This window comes from Vanacampus margaritifer, chromosome 20 (assembly GCF_051991255.1).
Source record: "Vanacampus margaritifer isolate UIUO_Vmar chromosome 20, RoL_Vmar_1.0, whole genome shotgun sequence".
Taxonomy (NCBI): Eukaryota; Metazoa; Chordata; class Actinopteri; order Syngnathiformes; family Syngnathidae; genus Vanacampus; species Vanacampus margaritifer.
The window spans coordinates 16912262-16933269 of NC_135451.1; the positions used below are offsets into that span (position 1 = coordinate 16912262).

The 21008-nt window shown below is 46.3% G+C and overlaps 4 protein-coding genes across 5 annotated transcripts; 2 read left to right on the forward strand and 2 right to left on the reverse strand.

Moving 5' to 3' along the window:
- The first annotated feature begins 148 nt into the window (after positions 1 to 148).
- On the forward strand, positions 149 to 2478 carry psme2 (proteasome activator subunit 2). 2 transcript variants are annotated; one of them, XM_077553857.1, is made up of 11 exons: positions 153 to 353; positions 597 to 629; positions 740 to 802; positions 935 to 1015; positions 1348 to 1387; positions 1467 to 1564; positions 1646 to 1714; positions 1883 to 1950; positions 2027 to 2081; positions 2161 to 2247; positions 2310 to 2478. In XM_077553857.1, exons 1-11 carry the CDS (start codon positions 306 to 308, stop codon positions 2388 to 2390), a joined length of 723 nt encoding a protein of 240 aa, XP_077409983.1. In that variant the 5' UTR covers positions 153 to 305; the 3' UTR covers positions 2391 to 2478. The 2 variants fall into 2 exon arrangements, with proteins under 2 accessions (XP_077409984.1, XP_077409983.1); XM_077553858.1 differs by lacking the exon at positions 2027 to 2081 and having other exon boundaries at positions 149 to 353; positions 2130 to 2247.
- lsm5 (LSM5 homolog, U6 small nuclear RNA and mRNA degradation associated) lies at positions 2479 to 4166 on the reverse strand. Its single transcript, XM_077553859.1, has 5 exons — positions 3660 to 4166; positions 3008 to 3103; positions 2896 to 2923; positions 2740 to 2812; positions 2479 to 2657 (listed from the first exon to the last, which is right to left on the reverse strand). The coding sequence occupies exons 1-5, from the start codon at positions 3703 to 3705 to the stop codon at positions 2625 to 2627; spliced, it is 276 nt and encodes a 91-aa protein (XP_077409985.1). The 5' UTR covers positions 3706 to 4166; the 3' UTR covers positions 2479 to 2624.
- Positions 4167 to 4220: 54 nt separating this feature from the next.
- avl9 (AVL9 homolog (S. cerevisiase)) lies at positions 4221 to 11715 on the forward strand. Its single transcript, XM_077553855.1, has 16 exons — positions 4221 to 4450; positions 5626 to 5746; positions 6063 to 6148; positions 6262 to 6333; positions 6685 to 6774; positions 6847 to 6913; positions 7192 to 7232; positions 7352 to 7390; positions 7477 to 7546; positions 7617 to 7996; positions 8183 to 8326; positions 8396 to 8606; positions 8872 to 8989; positions 9314 to 9367; positions 9779 to 9867; positions 10306 to 11715. Exons 1-16 carry the CDS (start codon positions 4367 to 4369, stop codon positions 10425 to 10427), a joined length of 1788 nt encoding a protein of 595 aa, XP_077409981.1. The 5' UTR covers positions 4221 to 4366; the 3' UTR covers positions 10428 to 11715.
- A 287-nt stretch (positions 11716 to 12002) lies between these two features.
- Positions 12003 to 19915, reverse strand: kbtbd2 (kelch repeat and BTB (POZ) domain containing 2). The gene is made up of 5 exons (XM_077553854.1): positions 19680 to 19915; positions 17374 to 17894; positions 16387 to 16552; positions 15097 to 15801; positions 12003 to 14501 (listed from the first exon to the last, which is right to left on the reverse strand). The coding sequence occupies exons 2-5, from the start codon at positions 17823 to 17825 to the stop codon at positions 13659 to 13661; spliced, it is 2166 nt and encodes a 721-aa protein (XP_077409980.1). The 5' UTR covers positions 17826 to 17894; positions 19680 to 19915; the 3' UTR covers positions 12003 to 13658.
- Between the last annotated feature and the right edge of the window lie 1093 nt (positions 19916 to 21008).

The window sequence follows — 21008 nt, forward strand, 5'->3', positions numbered from 1 at the left end:
CATTTACCAGCAAAGCGGACAAAGGAATTATAAACCAGATGAAGAAACGCATTTACGTAATGCAATTAAGTGATGTCAGTTATTTTAATGAACAATATTGTAACTTTTGTATTGAAGGTGAACGCGGAAGTGTTTTTTTTATCAGTAAGACGCCAGACGGTAGGCGGGGCATCAAATCGAAAGTAAACTCAAGAGTATGAGGAAATAAAATAAAATCGGACTTTACGTTGTCCTATTGCTGTACCTTTTCTGACTTTCGCCTTTTGGTTTTTCTTGTTTGAAAAATAAAAAGTTTCTTGGCCATCATGCCCAAAAGTACTGGGTTGAAGATAAGCAGCGAAAATGCAGCTAGGGTAAGTTTTTTTTCCTTTTCAAACTTAAGCAAGTGACATGAAAATCGCCTGCTGAAAGTTTCTAAAATGTTAAGCATCACCAACGTGTCCTAATAGACGAGATTAAATGTTACTGGCAATGGAAGCCATTCACTTGACGCAAAACGAAAGTAAAATGAAAAAAAAAAATGAGTCAGCAGTTTAGGAGAAGTTACAGTATTCTTATCTGTTTTCAAGTTTCTCGATGTTTGTCGTGTCTTGCAGGTGGAAACCTTCCACCAATCCTTGTTTAATGAGGTTTGTGCTCGGAATGTGCTCAAATATAAATACAACAAAAATACAAATATCGTCAGTATGTTCTCAATGTTCATGATGAGATGCATGATGATTTTAATTTTCCCCTCAAGGCAAGCAATCTCTTCTCCACTTTCATTCCGTCCAAAATCCTCCAGATGGATGTTCTGCTCCAGGTCAGAGTCCTCAAGAAAACACAATGGGACGTCAACAACACACACACACCATCATCAAAGCTACACTTTATTTGAAAAGTCACTAGCATGTATTCTATCAAAGCAGTCAACTGATTATGTGTCTCTTGTCAGGATGTCTCCGTGACGGACATGTCGTCGCTTAAAGCTCCACTGGACATCCCCATCCCTGACCCGCCCGTGCCTGATGATGAGGTGACAGGATTTAAAACAAAAAAATCTTGCAAAAACGTAACGTTTTTTATTAAACATGACGCACATGATTTGCTTTCACGGGCCACCTAAAATGACGTGGTGGGCCAGAGCTGGCCCCCAGGCCTCGAGTTTGACACACCACTTACCATACTTTTAGAACCACTTATCTTACTGACCCTTTTAACCTCTTGAACAAACATTCACAGCCTTGTAGTGGAGCTTCTTTAAATCCTTAAAGGCACCGTTGCAGTAGTTCTGACAAGAAATCATTACGCAAAAAGACAACAAAACTGATTGTAAGTCTCTTAATGCTTCATGTAATGTTGTGACAGGAAATGGAGACCAATGAAGACAAAGAGAAGAAGCAGAAAAGTCAAGTATTCTTTATGCTTCCTGTGGTGTGAGGATGTTGGTTGTAATCGTGTCATGAACCTTCCGCTTGCTCCCGCAGAGCCCAAATGCGGCTTCATCAAGTCCCACGAGATGATCTTGGCGCTGGTGGGCAAGTTGAAACCCGAGATCATCAGCCTGCGAGAGACCATCGTCACCGTGAGAGACCAACCGGCCACGCGTCTGCTGGGTCAGTATTCCACAGACGCTCGGAGTAAAAAAAAACGCGACTGTGTGCAGATCACGTGCTGGATTCAACACCTCATCCCCAGAATTGAAGACGGCAACGACTTTGGCGTCGCCATTCAGGTGCGTTCAAAAAGCAACGGCAGAAGTAAGAACGTTTTAAAGGGGATTCAGTCAACTGTTCAGATTTGAGCCCTACTGTGATGTCATAGTAGGATTGATTTCAATATCGTTCCCACGCCATAAGGCACGCGAAAAGGTTTCAATCTGTCTCGTCGTGTTGGCTTGCAGGAGAAAATCTTGGAGAGAATCGCAGCGGTAAAGACAAAAGTGGAAGGCTTCCAGACCGCCATCAACAAGTACGTGCAGAGGCGTGAAAAATAAAAATCTGCCAAATTGTCTGTTCTGATGGGCGAGCGTCGTCATCTGGTTTAGGTACTTCCTTGAGAGAGGAGATGCTGTGGGCAAAGCTTCCAAAGACACTCACGTGGTGAGTTGTTGGTAAAACTTCACGACAAGCATTTTTTTTTTTTTTTAGGAGCATGGATCAGGACTTGTTTTCTTTCCAGATGGACTACCGCTCGCTGGTCCATGACAAGGACGTGGCCGTCTACTCCGACATCCGAATGATCATCCTGGACTTGCGCAGCTTCTACGTGAGTCCAACAAACGAGTGACTCCACAAACGCTTTCGTTCACTACTTTCCTTTCTCTCCAGGTGGAACTTTACGACATGATCGGCAAGAATATGGAGAAGGTGACCAATCCCAAAGGCGAGGAGAAGCCGTCCATGTATTGAAACGGGCAACCCATGACCATTTAAAAAAAAATCCTGATTAATCAGATAAACTGGCTTAAACACTCAATTAATAAAACACTTCGTCTCATTTGTTTGTGTGCGCTTCATGTCATTTTTTTTTTTATTGCCAAAACGAGAAGTTTTTTTTTTTTTCCTACAAAAAGTGCACACTTGGCTAAAGAACAAGAAACAAAAACAAATTGAAACACAAAACTCTTCTAACAAATCCTGGTCTTAAACTTCCGGGCCTTCTCCGCCTGGGATGAGCTGCACAGGAAATGTAAAATAAATGATTTATTTCCATCCTTTATACTGATGATACACCAAGTTGTCACTCTGGGTTAGTTACCATGGTGATGTTGTTGCCATTGAGCAGGATCTGGTCCAGCTTGGTAATTCTGCGGCCCTCTGGTGTTATTTCACTAAATCACAACAACAGAAGGTCTCATTATTGAAACAAAAATAAAGTCGGACGACCTAAAGAATAAAACAAAATACAACTTACAACTCCGTCACATCCTCGAGGACCATGTCTTAAACAAAACAAGTTAAGGAATCTTCTCCGCGACCAGAAAACAAAACATGATAAACATACACTAATTTGCTTTTTAGGATACTGACAAAGTCGTCGAAGCCCAGCAGAGTGCCGACGATTTCTTTGTCGGTCTTCATGACGATGTGGATGCGAGAACCGATGCACTTGTCCACAAGCTCTGAAACGGCAAAAACATACTTTCACATACATAAAAATACATCAACAGGGCAAGATAGATTATTTCTCATGATACTATCTTCGCAAGTCCTCCACCCAGCATTAACTACCAGACAAATAATAGAAATTATTAAAAAAAAACAACAACATATATTTAAAGATAGCCCTAGGACAGAATAGATTTTACTTATAACAATAACATTGATTTAATTTCCTGAGCATTATTAAAACGCGTTGCCCTGTACTGTCATACAAACATTATTGTGCCTTATGAATGTAAAGAATTGTGGTCGTCATTTATAATTATAAGATTCAGGACGTGCTACAACAGTTAGCATAACTTTCGACTTTTCTACATTAAGCAATAAAATGTTTTGTTTTTTTCATATGAAAAAATAAATGTCACTGGCACGTGGAGAAGGAATGACGCTTACAACATCAGTAAAAGTTTACTATCTTATATTGGCAGCATGGTGAATTTTAGTGTGTTCAAGGTCATTTGTCCAAAGTAACAATGTTGGCGTATGTTTCCCAAATAATGATGAAATTGTACAAACCCAACGGGAGCAACTGAGAAGGATTCGTAGCTTGAGTTGCCGCCATGTTTGATGAAAGCAATCAGACAGAAGCAATTGAAGGCCGCAAACCAGACCACAGCAGTCGAGCCCGGATCGACCAACGATCTGCCGCCGACGTCGAGTATGTGCTTTCTTGTCGAATATAAATGAGAATTTAAATCGATGTGGGTGTTCGGTTGAATTTATGATTGACAAAGACGTGCAACCTGAAGGACAGACTCCAATCAATGAAGAACCACGTGACACCGTGGTTGACGTAAACGTTCAATTTCAAAGAGTACAGAGTCCAAGTCAAGAAAATTTTGTTGGACACAAGTCCGTCGTTTGCGTCGGATATCTGGGTACTCATACACGAACAAAACCATTAACAATAGCTAGATAAAATGAGTCTTTATAACATATCCGACAAACAATAACGACATGCACATAGAACACTCATAATTATGTCCTATGATCGTTTACGTGTACCATGAGGTCGAGTGGGTGAAGTCGGAAGTGGCTGGCAATACATTCTCTGACTGTGTGACGTTCTCTTGTTCGCTCTGACCAAGCGGAAGTGAAAACCAGTCGAACGGTGCTGTGCTTGTTGTTGTAGTGTTTCACTCAGCTGTGGGCTGACTGGATTAAACCGCGGCTCCTTCGCTGTTGTGTTTACATCCCACTCGTGGGAACCCCGAAAAGAGCGGATGGAGCCACAGGACATAGACGAGCCACGGGGGGCGGTGCTCCACATCGTGGTGGTCGGCTTTCACCACAAGAAGGGCTGCCAGGTCCGTCAACCTTCTGCTGCTGATGCTGCTTACATCGATAGCAACATGCTAACTGTTACATTACGACTACGCGAAAGCAGCAGGGGTGGTGGTGATGATGATGATGATGATGATGATGCATCAGCTGTTTTCTGGCGGTTACGTAACGTCCTGCACATCCTTCCAGGTGTCGCCGCACAAAAGACGCACAGCAACATTTGGGTCTCAAAGTAGGGTTTTTAATACTGGGTTGCGGTTTCAAAGTAGGGCTTCAAGTCATGGTTGGGGTTTCAAATTAGGATTTTAAAACAGGGACTGTGTTTCAATATGATTAGGGTTTCAAGCATGCGTAACGATTGCAGTGTGGGATCTTAATTTTTCAAGTAAGTAAAGAAGAGTTTAAATGTTCACAGTAGGGTTTCTAGCTTGGATTACGGTTTCAAATTAGAGCTTTCAAAACTGGGTTAGGGTTTCACCTAGGTTTGTGGTTTATTCATGGTTAGGGTTTCAAACTAGGGTGTCTAGCTGGTATTTAAGAATTTAAAGTAGGGTTCCAAGTCTGGTTTTGAGTTTTTTTCATTTAGAATTTCAAACCACTGTTGGGCATTTAAATTAGGGTGGCTTTCAAATTATGGTTTGAAGTCAAGTTTAGGGCCTAAATTAAAAGGGTTCCAAAACTTGGTTAGGTTTCAGAGTCTCCGACCCAGGGTTAAAAGTAGGGTATGGACACTATGGAGCCTAGGTCATGTTTTTAAAACAGAGTTAGGATTTTGGTTACCTGGCGGACAATCTTTATGGTCCTGTGTTGTTGTCTTCTTTGTTGGTGGGAAGCCAAACCTGCCGGTCGGGCTTTAATTGAGGTTGTGCACAAAACCTGTTCTGCAAACCAACACCTGTGAGGCGGCCAAGTGGCCATTTTGTCTTTAGCATGACAAAAGAAGCACGCTTGCGCTGGACGCGTGCGACTCCACCAACAGGCTATTCTTCTTCCATAGCTTGCAACTAGTATACAGTTACACATCCTAAATGCATGACTTTTACGCGACTAGTTTAACTACTCTGACAGTTCTGAACACTCACAGTTGTTTACAATTTTATAAATAAATAAAACTTTTTCTTTTTTTTAGCAAACAATCTGTTGGATCCCTGAGTTTTACTTTCACGTATCTCCTTTTTGTTATTGTGTTGAACATCAGGTGGAGTTTTCCTACCCGCCGCTCATGCCGCACGAAGGTCATGACAGCAACATGCTGCCCGAGGAGTGGAAGTACCTCCCATTCCTAGCGTTGCCCGACGGAGCGCACAACTACCAAGAAGGTACGAGTGCATGTGCTTGGCACGACGCGTTGGCACCAATTGTTCCCATCAGCAGTTCTCACCTGGTTTTATTTGTATTCACAAACAAAAAGAATCATAATAAGAATATAAATACAATTTAAATAAAACGGCTCCAGTTTGATTGGTCACGCTGTGGTCATGTGACTTCCCGCAAAGAGAAAGTGAGTCACAGGTCACACGACTCAGTCCAAAGTTACTGACAGCCTCCCGATGCTAACTAATTGAATGCTAATATAGCCGCCTATGTCAAACAAACATGGCCGCCCCTCACACATGAAACTTTGTCATCCCGCAGACACAGTCTACTTCCACCTGCCTCCCCTCGGCGGTGACACCAAGTGCGTCTACGGCGTGTCCTGCTACCGGCAGATCGAGGCCAAGGTCGGTCACTTTGTCCCGCCAGGCCTGGTTGCCATGGTGATGAGGTGACTTCCCACATTTGACTGACCGCGAGCCAATTACATTTTGTGTGTGTGTGTGTGTGGGGCTTTCAGGCGCTGAAGGTCCGACAGGCCGACATTACCCGGGAGACTGTGCAGAAGAGCGTCTGCGTGCTGAGCCGGGTGGTGAGGCGGGCCGCTAACATTATGTTATGTTGCTAATCAAGGATGAGCGAGTACCGATAGCAGGGCAAAAAAAAAATGTTGGGACACCTTTACTGCATAAAATAAAAAATGCTAAATTTGGACAATTGGATCAGGATGTCTAAAATACAACAAGTGCAAAATATAAAGCAAAAGTAATGGAGCACTTAAACAGGAAGTGAAAAATCACAAAAATGGGGAGTTTGGTCAAAGCTATAGAAACACCTTCAGAATATGTAAAAAATATGACGACTCATCTACTGTCTAATTAATTGATTGATGAAGAGCCGTGTCCCAAAACATTTGTCCACATGAACGTTGTTGTTTTGGCAGCCTGTGTTCGGTCTTCTCCAAGCCAAACTGCAGCTCATCACGCACGCTTACTTTGAGGAGAAAGACTTCTCTCAAATTTCCATCCTGAAGGTGAGAAAGCGTCTTCCGCTCCTGGCGCGTGGACGCCGACCACTCACCTTTGTTGTTTTTTTTTCCCCGCAGGAGCTTTACGAGCACATGAACGGCTCCTTGCGGGGCTCCGCTGTGGACGGCTCGCAGGTCTTCCTCGGTACGTGGTCGTCAAAATTGACCCAGATGCAGAGGTGGCAAATCCAGGTCCAGAAAGTAAAAACCCTGCCACAGTTTGGTTTAGCCCCAGGTGCTAGTTAGCTAGCTCTCTAGTTAGCTCCCATGGTGCTCGTTTATCTGCTATGGAGCTAGCTAGCTAGCACCTTGGGCTAAAGCCAAACTGTGGCAGGGTTTTTACTTTCTGGACCTGGATTTGCCACCTCTGCCCAAATGTCCTTGTTTGCGCCTTTAGCGTTGAGCTCTTTCGTCCCTCTGCAGGCTTGTCACCGCGAGATCTCATCCTGCACTTCAGACACAAGGTAAAAGATGAAGGGAAATGTGGACAAAAGTATTGGGGCAGCAGGTACATTGTGTAGAAAATGCAACACAAACCGAAGAAAATGTCCAAATTCAAAGTGATCGTCTTCCATCTTGACAGGTTCTCATCCTCTTCAAGCTCATCTTGCTGGAGAAGAAGGTGTCAAATCAAGCGCGCGCACACACACACACTCTACTTCCTGTTTGCATCACTCGTTTGTGACTGACGACTGGTTTCCTCCATAGGTCCTCTTCTACGTGTCGCCTGTCAGCAGACTCGTGGGAACGCTGATGACCGTCCTGTCTTTGTTCCCAGGTGCGTTGCGCTCAAACAGCAGCCACTTCATTAGGGACAGGACTCACCATAATCGTGCGTGTGCCCGCAGGCATGCTGGAGCACGGCTTGGTGGACTCGTCGCATTACCGACCCAAGAGCAGCGTGTCGGAGGACTCCAACCTGGCGGCGAGCGTCTCGGGGGCCGAGGAGTTCGTGTCCGTGTCGGCCTCGGAGCTGCGGGGCGACGGGGACGCCCGCTCGTCGCCCTCCAGCAACGGCGGCGAGCCCCGCCTCAAGCCGCCGCCCCGCTCGTCCCCCGAGTCGTCGGAGAGCGACTGGGAGACGTTGGACCCCGGCGTGCTGGACGAGGGGGCGGAGGGTGCGCCCATCACGGTGCAGCCGCTCGGGGGGCAGGGCGGCGTTGCGCAGGGGCTGCTGTCGGGTCTGGAGGAGGATCAGTACGGCATGCCGCTCGCCATCTTCACAAAAGTAAACGCACATCCACATTTGGGCACTCACGCTAACTTGCTCATTTAAACGGGTGGTGAAAGTGTTGACTTTGGGGAGGGAAGCCAGGTACACCATGGATAGGTCGCTAGTTGTTCACAGGGAACCTATAGACAAACCCAGGACTGGTCATGGGTGTTCCTAATAACGCGTTCGGCCTTGGCGCAGGGTTTCCTGTGTCTTCCTTACATGGCCCTGCAGCAGCACCACCTTCTGTCGGACGTGGCGGTGCGCGGCTTCGTCGCCGGGGCAACCAACATCCTCTTCCGCCAGCAGAGGCACCTGAGTGATGCCGTGGTGGACGTCGAGGAGGTGAGCACGGAAAAACCCTCAGAACGCCGTATCCGAATGGAGTAGCTCGAGCGGCTTCTTCACCCGCAGGCCGGCGTTCAGATTCACGACGGCGAGCTGCGCAAAGTTCTGGGCCTGACCACGGCCGACCTGCGCTTCGCCGACTACCTGCTGAAACACGTGACGGAGAACCGCGACGACGTCTTCCTGGATGGGACGGGCTGGGAGGGCGGCGACGAGTGGATCCGGGCGCAGTTCGCGCTCTACCTTCACGCCCTGCTGGCGTCCTGTTTGCAGCAAGGTGGGAGGAGTCACAGCAACATGTAATCTGAGGACGCACTATCAATATTCATATCATTACAAAAAAAAACACACAAACATTTGAAATCATATCAACTCGACTGATTCTGAAGGTCCTGAATAGATTAGATTGAGATGGCAACACAGAGGCTATAATATGATTAAAAAAATAAAATATATCCTCCACGCCGAGAGAAATGAAGAGAATGGCCTGCCGGGAATACAATTTGACGGAAGAGAAATCCAAGTATGGTCTTTTGTGGCAGATAATGAGAGGCTTCTGGCGGATTACGGCGCCCCGTTCATTGCCGGCTGGAAGGTTACACACAACTTTCGCCTGTGGCACAGCAACAAGCACGCCGCCATGGCCGCCATCACGCCGGGGTAACGCCGCTTTTGTCATTCTACCAAAATCAAATATCAGAAATGTGTGTTTGGTTTTATGCCCTATGCTCCATGATTTGCCGTTTTGATGCCATCTAATAAAAAATATTGTTTTGGTATCAAGGAACTATGTTGGCGTAAGGGGAGGAGCTTCATTTGAATTTAATTAATGCCATTAACCTAATGGAAAATAAAGCTTTACTGCCATCTTGTGGCATCTATAAGCAATCATGAACCTATGTAGGCCGGGTTGGGGCGTTAAATTGAAGGATAAAATGTGTCAATTTATGTTTTCTTTAACAAACGTCGTCTTGTGCGTTGCAGACATCCGTTCCAGGGACAGTACAGCGTCACCGACGTCAAACTGCGTCTGACACAGTAAGTCCCGCCCACTTGCAACTCAACAGCAACAAAAAGTCACGTGGACGTAGCAAGGTAGCGCAGTTGCCTAGTGGTTTGCACTTCTGCCCCACAGTCGAGAGGTTCTGGGCGCGAATCCGGGCTTAGGGTTTTTGTTGTCTATATTTCCCCTGGCATTGACTGGGTACTTCCTTAATTTTATTAAAACAATTGCTTGCCCATAATTTAAAAAATTTGATTTTTAATTTTTTTTTTTAAACAAGCTGTTTTACGTACACTTAACTAAATGTGAAAGCACAAACTTTTGAGTGGTAGCTTACACATATTTAGAACCCTATTTAAAAAAATATATATATATCTTTTCTACGCACGACCTTGTCTGTCTGTCTTCTTCTTCTTCAAGGACTTTGTAACTTTGTTTGTGTGCAGCTCGGTGCACAACAGCGAGCGCGGCAAGAAGATCGGGAACGCCATGATGACCACCAGCAGGAGCGTGGTCCAGACCGGGAAGGCCGTCGGTAAGAGCATAGTAAACGTAGTTTACTGTCAAATTAAAGATAAAACAAAAGCAAATATTTTTTTTATCCTCTACAACAAGACTATAGTGTATTACAGCAACTTTCTGAGAAGGAAGGAATCTGTTTGTGTCTACAAGACTGTATGATGCAATACTGCCGCCCAGTGGCCAAGGCGAGCAAAGCAGAAAACGCAGCACATTAAATTGAATCGCTGAATAATTGAAATTCCATTTAATTGTTTTTATTATGTTCGTTATTATAGAGTGCCATTAAAAAAAAAACTTAAATGTTAATGCTTTTCTTCTAACTTGATCTCTGGGAAGCACCATGCTTCACTGAAGGTAAACTGATACATATTAAAAGAAGTGTGAGACTACCGTACAAATAAAAGTGACTTTACTCACTCCTATTGACTGGCCATCCCCCATCTTGTCTCAGGTCAGTCAGTGGGCGGAGCTTTAACCAGCGCCAAGTCGGCGATGTCGTCCTGGTTCTCCACCCTGGCCCAGCCCGCCGCTGTGCCCCATCCAGATGTTCCCACCGACCAGGACCAACCCTGACCTGCCTGCGTCGGGATGATCTCCCCCGCCCCTCCCACCGCTACCAGAGACGTGACCTGTTGACAGGAAAGCGGCGCCGACGTGACCGCCGTTCACATCACTGCCGTTCCGGATCGCTGGAGTGCCTTCCGTGACTGGCAGCAGATGCTGTAGCTTTGACGTCATCCGTGTTTACCACTACAACAGCCCAGCTTGTCATAACATTGTGGTTGCCTTGGTAACAGTGTGGTTAGCTTGGAGGCACCCGATGTCAACATGGTTGCTTTGGCAACAGTGCGGTGGCCTTGGTGAAGGTGTTTTGTAGCATTACAGGTTGTAATCGTCTTGACAGCTTCAGTGGATTACAACCTAGTTGCCTTGTAATCAACAGTTGTTCTGGGAACAAATTGCTTGCCATGGTAGCAAGTTAGAACTTAGCGTGCAAGTCTTGGCAACACGGTTAACAGCAAGGTAGCCTTAGTAACTAAGGTTATTGGCAACAACACGGTAGTAACACAACAATGGTTTTGGCTAGTGTGGTTACCTTGGTAACAGCGTGGTTGTCCAGTTCCCTTGGTCCCCGCTGGTTACCTTGGCAACGGTTAAGATTCCTTGGTGGCAGCGTGATTTGTCTTGAGAGGTAAGGTGAAGTTGGTACCATCACATTTGGTCACCTTCGTAATTGACCGTGTAAACACCAGTTGTCTTGATCACAGGGTGGCTACCTTGGTATCGGCCTAGTTGTCGGGTATTGTGCCACTTAAACCAAAATGAGAAAATGTTAACGTTTTTAAATCATTTATAGTAACGAATGTGGAACCTCACCAGGTTAGCTTAGCAGCCACATTTTTAAAATGACATTTTATTGAAGGGAATTATTATTATTTTTTTTTATAAAGTACTTTTTCTTGAGATAGAAAACGTGTGATAATCGTCTTACATTGACGGTCACGTCGTTCACTTTTGTGGCTTTTCAAGACCATAAAACTTTATTCTAGTAAGGTGCCTCTTTTAGCTGAAACACACCAGAAAGTAAGAAAGATATTCTGAAACATAAGATTTGTACGTAGGAATGTTGTCACTAGAACAGCCACGTTGTTATGACAAGAATCTTTGCATAATTTAACCTCCTGAATGAAAACTGATTTTCACCCGCTCGTCATGTTTGTGGCCCTACTTATTGGTCTTATTTATTTCTTGTGTACGAAGTTCACAGATCAAATCTCTGTTCATGTTTTGTCAGGACACTGGAGAAATTGATGTTCGCAAACTTGTCTTGTAAAAAAAAAATAAAATCATTTTTTCTGTATGCTGTGACAAATTTAATGACAGTATATAAGAGCATGTCCTTCAGAAACGTTTTGGCCTCCTTGAGTGTTCCTAATTTAATTATAAGTGAAGCTGCTTTTGTTGTTATTCATCTGATGACATATTACATTTTATAAATTAAAAAAAAAAAAACATGTTTAGGATGACAAAAATATTTTCTTGGAAGATGCTTGTAATGTAAAAATAAATAAACTATATTGCTGTATTGAAAAATGAAGGCCTTTTGTAAATCTTGAAGTCAGTCTTCAAATGGGACACAAACGAAAATATTTTGGGGGTATTCTTTTTAATAAATTAATGTTCATTGAAAAAACAGTGCCAACGGAATATGATGCAGCCAAACATGCTCAAAACGTCTGCCATGAAGCACCTGTGCTCATGAGTTTAAGGTCCCACCCCGCCAGACGACTGCTAGTGGTTGCCAGGGGCCGGTTTCCATAGCAACAATGAAGCCCGCAAGACTGCTTCACGCTACCTCCTCCAAGAACAACAGTACCCAATGAGAGGACCAACTTCTAGCACAGTCGCACTACAGTAATTGTCTGACATTAAATAAAAAACAAAACACTAATACAAAATAGAACTGGTTATTTCCCCCCCACACACTGTAACACGAGTTTTAAACATATGAAAAATAGATATATTTATCATATTGAGCAGCTTGGAAATGAGAAATGCTGATAGTGGAGGTGTGTGTGTTTGAGTTACCAATGTCGATCATCAGCGTAGCGTGAGGCGTATAACCTGACGGTTGTGTGGAAGGCCCCGAGCGCAGTGGGCGAGCGACTGGACCTGCAGTTGCCCTTGCTGCCCCCAACCTAAGGGGGGAAAATAAAAATAAAAAACCAAAGCAAAAAACACGGCCTCCCCGCCTCACCCCGTGTTGGTGCGACAGGCTTTTCCCCCAGTCTCTTTTCTTTAGCCCAGAAAGATGCCAGCCAGTCGCTTGATCGATTGATCCCGAGCTCCTTCTCGGCTCCGCTGCAGAGATTGTCCAATCACGGTCGAAGGACAAAGGGGCGGGGTGGAGCAAAGGTTGAAGCACCTACAGATGAGCCATTCTATTTTAGGTAGCGCTTGGCGTCATTATTACGGTGAAATGATGAAGTCTATCCGGGCTGACTTTTGGCCAAGAGGCGGTGGCAGGGCACTCAGACTACTCCTAAAAAGTTTTATTTTTTGGCTTTCAAATGAAATTTCAGAATGAGCCTAAAATGTGTTTTGACCTTAATTTGACCATCTGTGAACTAGTAAACCTTTTAGTGACTCTTCTATTACAAGGTGACACCCAAAAAAAAAAAAAACACCTCAGTGGCCGTTGAGAGGCTTCAGACAGGAAGTGGCCGCTGAGTTTAAAGTCCCATCAGCAGCTTGACTCAACTGAAAGGCAGCAGGGGGAAGTTACCTGTTTACTCATTGAAAGACTGAAAAGTATTGCTTTGGCGCCATCTGGTGGTATCTTAGCATTAAAGGAAATAATAAGGAGCATTTAGTCATAAGTAATGCTCTGCCACCACCTTGTGAGACAGACCTATAGGCAATAGGCGGCTATCCTCTAAACGTCAAACGCAAGTGAACTCTCATTCAGACTTTTTGCCAATTTGCAGGTCTTCAATTGAGCCGCCATATTTTTGCAATGTGGGAGAAAAGCGGAGTAACTGCAGGGAGAAAAAAAACACGCAAGCACGGGGAGAACATGCAAACTTCCACGCAGTAAAGCAACAGATTCGAACCACTGAACGTGGGAACTGTGAGGGAAATGCGCCCACAACCCACCCCGCCCCCCGCGCTGCGTTATGAGATCAAGAAGGAAAGAAGTTGACTACAATCTTTACGTTTGCAGCCAATGTCCCCGAGTCGCCGCCTCCTTTTGAGGGTTCACGTGCCCCGCCTCGGCCGGCTCGTCGGGGGGCCGATTCAGAGCTATACGAGGGGGAATGACACCGGCACGGAGGCTATTTCAAACTCCTCGCCACCGTCCACCGAGAAGAGGTAGGTGGGCGGCTTCCACGGGGACTCCTCCAGGCAGGACGGGTACAGCTTGCCCACGGCGCAGTGGAAGCGGTCGCCCAGCTCCCAGAGCACGCGCTCCGACACGGGCTGCCGCAGGTACCAGCGGTCCAGCTCCACGTCGTACTGGTAAATGGCGTACTTGGGCCGCTCCTGAATGTGCGTCTCGCGCATGAAGATGCACAGCCCGTCCAGCAGCACCACGGCGTGCACGCACGGCACCGCGTAGCGCTTGGCCGGGATGTTGGCGGCCTGGCGCCACTCGTTCTTGCTGACGTCGTAGATCTCCACGGCCAGCGAGGAGCCATCGGCGGCGCCGGGGGGCAGCCGCGAGCTCCCGCCAACCATGTGTAGGCCGCCAAGGTAGAAGATGAGGTCCCCGAATGCGACGGCCGAGGCGTAGCAGCGGCTGGTCTTGCGCACGGCCATCTCTACCCAGGTGTCGGCGCGCGGCAGGTAGCAGTACATGAGGTCAAGGGTCAGCACGTAGATGCAGTCGTGCGCCACCACGCACGTGCTCCAGCTCCAGGCCAGCGGCAGCGGGCTCACCATGCTCCACTCGTCCTTCTCGCGGTCGTAGCGTTCCACCGTGCGCTGGTTGAGCTCGCCGGCCACGTTGTCGCCGCCCACGGCGTAGATGCAGCCGTCGCAGTAGACCAGCGAGGGCTTGAGGCGGCGGCACAGCATGGGCGTCTTGGCCACCCAGGTGTTCTGCTGGGCGTCCAGCCAGAAGAAGCTGTCCACCGAGTCCATAACCTGCAGCAAGGTTATTTGAGTTAATGAAAACTAACGGGAAAAAACAAAATATATATTTATTTTTTTATTAATGAAATAAAGTAAAAACGAAAATGCTTTTTAACCCCTTAAGGGATGATTTAAAATGTATTTTAAGTAATTTTATTTCAATATTAAATCAGAATAAAGACGTTTGAAAGTGTGTCACACAAAAGTGACATCATCTAGCAGCAGCCAATAGTAAAGCACCTTAAGATGACGTCGCGCCTCAATTTTGCCTGCTTTACTTTTGGCCCCAATAGCTCGGCTCACCTGCTTTTTCCATTTAACTCAGCCGAAATGCAACGCTAGTTAAGAAATGTGTTACCATGTGTTATCATTTTACCGTGGTGTTTATTAAATATTGTGCACAAGTAATACACTTTTTTTTAAACCGAAACTAATACTGAAACTAACTAAAAACTACCTTTTTTTTTTTTAAACTAAAACTGGACGGACGGACGGACGGACTAAAACTAACAGAACCACCCTGAAAACTAACAAAATTTAAAAACAAAACTCAAAACAAAATAAAAAGTAACTAAAATGAAAATTCCAAAACTATAATAACCCTGACCTGCAGGCCGCCACCACCGCCGCGGCCGAAGGGGTTCTCCAGCAGCACCTCGCCGCCGGCGATGAACACGTCGTTGTCGGGCGTGACCAGCGTGCCCATCTTCTGCAGATTGTGTGGCGGGTTGCACAGCTTGTAGACCTTGTCGGCCTGCGGGCTGTAGCACACCATGGCGGCGGGCACCGGCGGCATCATCACGCTCATGCTCGGCGTCTCCGACAGCGCCTCAATGAAGATGAGCATCTCCTCCTTGGTCATCCCCAGTCGCGGCTTGAAGAACTTTGGCATGGACTTGTAGAGGCCCTGCACCACCACCGACTTGTCGTTGGGCGGCAGGCCTTGAAACCAGGCCCGCTGCGTCACCTCGGAAAGCGCGTCGATGCGGATCTGGCTGAGCACCGACGACAGGTGCTGCGAGCGCGCCTCCATGTTGTACTCCAGCCACAGCATGGCCGCCTCGCGCACCGTCTCCTCCTTCTCCACGTTGAGGTTGTCGCTGCTCAGCACGTCCACCAGCAGCTCGTGCGACAGCTGCAGGAAGGCGTCCTGCCGGTACACCATGGGGAACTTGTGCTCCACCATGCGCTTGGCGCTCTGCTTCAGCTCGCTGCAGCTGAACAGGTCACCGATGCTCAGCATGCGCACGCAGTTGCCGGGGTTGATCTTCTTTACCAGGTAGTCGCGGCACTGCAGCAGCGCATCCTCCACCTGGACGGGGAGGAGAGAAAAATATTAGCGAAGAAGGCGGGTTGGTGAACTGCATAGATAAAACATCCTTATATGGGAAGAAAAGCACTGTTTTTGTTTTGCTGTACATCATTCTCTGGACTGAAATTCTGACAGTTATTAGCGCTGTCAAGATTAATCGACAACTAGTTTAATAATCAAGTAATTGTTTGGAGCCATTTTTATTTGAGTTTAAATTGACCAAATCCTCTGATTTCAGCATATTACAACAGTATTTATTTGTTCGCTAATTTCTGTAGTCCTTGAGGAAAGAAGACTGATTATCTTCTGTGTTTAATCAAAAAATACGACATTTGCAGACATCTGTTTTTAAATTTGAAAAACAATGACTGAACCATTGTCACAGTACAACATCAACCCCCAGCCCCCCCCCTTTTTTTTAATCACTATACAAAAAAAGGTTAATAAACTGTAAACAATTGAATAATGGATAGATTAATCGATTATAAAAATATTTGATAGTGACAGCGCTAAATGTTATCTTCTTTGAAAATGTCATCATGACTTTAATCAATCAATCAATCAATCAAAGATCCCAAAGTGGACCTGCAGGAAGCAGGCAGTCTCGTAGAGCGGCTCCACGGTGCTGTCGCTGATAGCCAGGTGGCCCGTGTAGGCGTACGAGATGATGATCTGCAGCGTGGCGGCGTCCACGTTCCTCAGGTGGACGTGCGTCTGCTTGCTCTCGCTCAGGCTGCCCATGAACATCGCCCTGCGCACACACCGACACCACATACAAGTCAACAACAATCGTTTTTTTTCCTGCATGTGCAATTGGAACGAGGCAGTCATCTCCTCGCTGAATTAAGCCCGCCAACATGATGCAATGGAAAACATGAAATCTGTTTCCTTATTTCCTTTGTATTTTGCTTGCATTTGAGCTGGTGGCGGGCTTAAAATCTGCCATGCTGAATTATGTAACCCTGCAGCAAAAGTCCTGCACTCTCCTCTCTCGTAGCGGGACCTACGTGACCAGACTTGCCGGCAACATCGTCGTCAGGCCTCGCTCACGCCAAGCGAGGCATGGACGTGCGTGTGTGAGGGAGCAAGGAGGACCGAGTGGCATTTAAGAGGAAGCGGTGCGACGCCTCTGAATCCTAAAGGGGAAATGCCTCTCATGTTCACACCAGAGAACAAGTGCATGGGAAACAGTAGGTGAGTGGTGTCTTTTTTGATTGGGCATTTCTTGGAATGCATTGGCGGGTAGGGTAAGGGACACACACCCCGCTACGACGTTCGCATGATGGTGGAACGTAGTGTGTGTTATCACACTTCGTGAACATCACACGTGACATCACAGATGAAGTCTTCCTGTGTCAGCAGGCAATAAATCAGGCCAAGCATTGTCACCATGCACATTTATGTCACTAAAAAGAGTGATTTATTAACGATGGAAAATTATGCCCCCCCCCCAACAGTAAACCTGCACTGTCTACTATTTGCAAATGTTCCCCAAGTATGCCCCATCTTGGTGCCTTACCCAGACAAATAGTGAGGATTGACTCTGCATCCATAAAAGGCAAACAAACTGACCTGAAGTAGGAGCTGCACGCGGCCAGCACCATCTTATGGCACGGGAACTCGGTGTCGTCCACCAGCAGCACCACGTCCGTCAGCAGCTTCTGCTCGTAGAAGAACTTGAGCTGCTCCAGCAGGGAAACGGCGTAGTCCGCGTTGACCGGCCGGCGCTCGCCCAGGCCCGACATGGTCGCATCACACGAATCGCGCCCCAGTTTTGAAGAGTGCGCACGGCCGGCCGAGCCGGGCTCGATACCACGAGGAAGAAGAAACAAAACAAAACCACGGCTCTCTGGGGGGTTCCGGGACTGGGAAGAGGGAGGGGGGTCTGACAGCTCCTCTGGTCCAAGCAGAGTCGCTCTTCTGCTCCTTGGCTCCGAGGCAAAAGGCAAACAGACACGCTCGTGAGCTCCGAGGGAAGGAATCTCTGCTTTGATGTCGTCCAGAGGCTGGAGGTTAGAGGTCATACAGCGGCAAAGAGGCACTGAGGGGCAGTGGGGGAGGCAGCGTCACAACACGACTATATCAGCGGCAGCCTGCAGGAGACAACAAGCGCAGCTGGGATGAGTCACACGTTCCACGGAAAAGCCGATGACAAACACCCCTGAGGTTTATTGTTGTTCTCATCTTAACACCGCTTTACTTGTATGACTGCTGATAATGTTACTTGAAAACATTTCCTATACAGAGTTTGACCCAGGAACAAATTGAAAGACACCAGCAACTTGAAACCCACCACAGAAATGTAAAAATAAAAAGAATTGAAGCTTTTGTCACACTTCCTTCTTTAATTGCGCTGCTCCTTATGGTGTGTGAACCTTGGCCACCTTTGGGCAGTATACGACGGGCATACGGCGGCTATACTCTCTCAGATTTTCAGTATGGCAGCATTATTACTTGCTCTTCATAGATGATAAAGACCATATGTCGGTGAGCATTGTATTATTTTTCTACAAATAAGCCAACTATCTAGCTTGCATTGCATATGTAAAGTTTCCTATGAGAATCTCTACGCGTCCGTGGCAGCTGTCAATTGACAACTCCGAGGTTATGTCACAAGTCAGAAAGGCGGTCAACGCGGTGAAATAAATCTTTCCGCTCATTGAAAAGCATTGGACTTTGGAACGTTGTAATTTGATTTGTGAGGATTTTTTTAAATTTCAAAATGTTATGAATTGTTGTTTGACTACTATAACAATATGCCTGTTTTGCATGCTAGTCACAGGCAAAAGCAATACAATACGCTGTTTGTTTACACCGGAAGGAAGCATTTGCATTGAGTTTCAGAAATATCAGAAATTGCCGGATGTTCCACCTCTTTGATGTCCAAAGGAGGCTTGCTGACCTTAGCTTCTTCTAGGTAGATGACGTCTATTCACCACATATACAGCTTATCATCAGTGGAATCAACTAAATTGAAATGTGAAATACAGTTTGGGAAAAATTATGTTTTGGGATGAGGGAGGGAGCCCACGAGGAAACCCCACGCAGAAAGGGGTGCAAACGCAACACAGCAAATAGAGATTCAAAGTCAGAACTTTAGAACTGTGGGGCAGACGTGCTCACCACTCGCCCACCACGCTGCTTAGGCATGGGGGAGAATGTTTTCAATAAACGAGAATCCCCTGTGATGTGTGTTGTCACGCTAAAAGCTCATCGGGATTGGATGATTCACGCATGTTGAATTAGCAATGGCATGACATCTTTCTCGCCAAGTTTTATTTTGGACAGTTTTACTTCAAGCCCTGAATGGTGGCAAACAGCAAAAGTGTTTTTCGTATTCATTATAAGTGACTTTTCCTGCCATCACGTTTTCAATGCAACCTTACGGTGGCTAAGCGGGGTTAGCTCGCCATCATCACTTCACTATCCAAAAACAAAACCAGTCTCTTCTTCTAACTCATTACATTTGTACTGAACACTGTACTAATCATTGAGTGTCCGACAAATCATCTCCGGGCAGCTGGCAGACGTGCGCGCTCGTCTTTTAATCGAGTACACGTCTAAATAAGTCCGCCTCCAAGTCATGTTCCATACGCGGCTCAAGTAACGTTAGCAACGCCGCGGCAGTTAGCAGCTTTAGCTGCCCGTCTTCGCACCGTCAATCACGCCGCCTGCTCGCGAACCAAAGTCAAATATCACCAGAATCGAGTCAAATGTTTCAAATGTGCCCATAAAAAGACAAGAAAGCCAACACAGAGGGGGCGGCCATTGCTAGAATCAACGACACGGCTATGGCTAATGGCTAGCCGCAGCTAAACGCTCGTCTGACTCTTCCCCCTCCCGGACCCCTCAAACACTACACAAAATGCTTTTCTCACGGTAGTTTGATGATGACTCCAAGCGACGAAGCGTCCCAAATTAGTTTCTTCCCAGCGGGACGTGCCGACTTCAGTCCAAAAGTTGAATTCCGACAGCAAATAACTGAATTCTGTTGAGCCGATCTCACAACCTTCCAGCGCATTTTTAAGCGCCTAGAAGCAAAGCGCGGTGGAGGCCGAAGGACCACATTGCGCATGCGTATACATTTTTTTTGCCGAAACACCTTCGTTTTTTTTCAACCTCACTTAAACTTGTAAAATAATCTAACCGCTATACTAAACATATTTTGGTGCCACACCACCACCCTAACTGTCTATATATGTAGGTATTTATTTTTTCCATTCACCCATTCATTCGTTTCGCCGAAAGAAAACTGCGCATGCGTGAAACCGCAGCAACGACATTCGTTAAAAAAAGAAGAAAAAAACACTTAAACGTTTTAACTGGCCAAACAGGCACACACAGACCAGTCCATCACTTTTATTAATTTATGTATATATTTATTCGTTAGTCTGAGTGTGTGTGTGTACTTTTATTAATTTATGTATATATTTATTCGTTAGTCTGAGTGTGTGTGTGTGTGTGTGTGTGTGTGTGTGTGTGTGTGTGTGTGTGTGTGTGTGTGTGTGTGTGTGTGTGCGTGTGTGCGTGGCACCTGAGCTGATGCATGGACAGGTGGGATCTGATGCACAAAGCCATGATTTTTCCTACGGGGCAAATACCACGGACTTCCGACTTTTACACATCAGCGCCATTTCCGGCCACTGCTGGTCGCGTTCCAACACTCGTACCCCCAACTAGGGATGATCTGGAGTGCGCAGGGCGTCTCAGTTATCTGAAACACTGAGACTGACACACGACACACTCGCATCCTTTCACCCGTCGACGGGAATGCGCAACTGAGGGGCACAAAGGCGATCCACAAGTTGCAAACCGGAAACTGAAACAAAGCTAATGAGTGAAAATCCGAAAGTCCCGCCTCCTCCGTGCTGAGCGACGGCCTCAGACACATCGGTAGTGTTGGAAGCACAGCCAGGGACACAGCATTAAACGCTCCTTCATTAAGAAACACACTCCTCAATGTCAATTAGCATTTATTGACATTGATAAAGGAGCCAGGAGTACAAACATAAGATGGCTATAAACTCACATAGAACAGATAAACAACATCGAGAATAACTAACAAACTAATAATAATGTATGAAACATGTAGATTCACATTAATAACGTCAGAAGCTTGATATAAACTGAGAATAACACTATGGCAACAACATGTCCTGTAGGCAATACAACAAAATGGGAGAACTGCTGACCGTAGTAAGCGAGAC

What these genes read in the sequence shown, in the direction of transcription:
- psme2 (XM_077553857.1), top strand. Translation starts at nt 306, where the DNA reads ATGCCCAAAAGTACTGGGTTGAAGATAAGCAGCGAAAATGCAGCTAGG. An exon ending in GCAGCGAAAATGCAGCTAGG is followed by an intron (nt 354 to 596) that starts GTAAGTTTTTTT and finishes CGTGTCTTGCAG; the next exon opens with GTGGAAACCTTCCACCAATC. An exon ending in TTCCAGACCGCCATCAACAA is followed by an intron (nt 1,951 to 2,026) that starts GTACGTGCAGAG and finishes CATCTGGTTTAG; the next exon opens with GTACTTCCTTGAGAGAGGAG.
- lsm5 (XM_077553859.1), bottom strand. Translation starts at nt 3,705, where the DNA reads ATGGCGGCAACTCAAGCTACGAATCCTTCTCAGTTGCTCCCGTTGG. An exon ending in TTCTCAGTTGCTCCCGTTGG is followed by an intron (nt 3,104 to 3,659) that starts GTTTGTACAATT and finishes TTGCCGTTTCAG; the next exon opens with AGCTTGTGGACAAGTGCATC. An exon ending in GGGCTTCGACGACTTTGTCA is followed by an intron (nt 2,924 to 3,007) that starts GTATCCTAAAAA and finishes GTTTTGTTTAAG; the next exon opens with ACATGGTCCTCGAGGATGTG.
- avl9 (XM_077553855.1), top strand. Translation starts at nt 4,367, where the DNA reads ATGGAGCCACAGGACATAGACGAGCCACGGGGGGCGGTGCTCCACATC. An exon ending in CGTCCTGTCTTTGTTCCCAG is followed by an intron (nt 7,547 to 7,616) that starts GTGCGTTGCGCT and finishes GTGTGCCCGCAG; the next exon opens with GCATGCTGGAGCACGGCTTG. An exon ending in CCGTGGTGGACGTCGAGGAG is followed by an intron (nt 8,327 to 8,395) that starts GTGAGCACGGAA and finishes CTTCACCCGCAG; the next exon opens with GCCGGCGTTCAGATTCACGA.
- kbtbd2 (XM_077553854.1), bottom strand. Translation starts at nt 17,825, where the DNA reads ATGACCTCTAACCTCCAGCCTCTGGACGACATCAAAGCAGAGATTCCT. An exon ending in GCGTGCAGCTCCTACTTCAG is followed by an intron (nt 16,553 to 17,373) that starts GTCAGTTTGTTT and finishes GTGTGTGCGCAG; the next exon opens with GGCGATGTTCATGGGCAGCC. An exon ending in GCGGTGGTGGCGGCCTGCAG is followed by an intron (nt 14,502 to 15,096) that starts GTCAGGGTTATT and finishes ACCTTGCTGCAG; the next exon opens with GTTATGGACTCGGTGGACAG.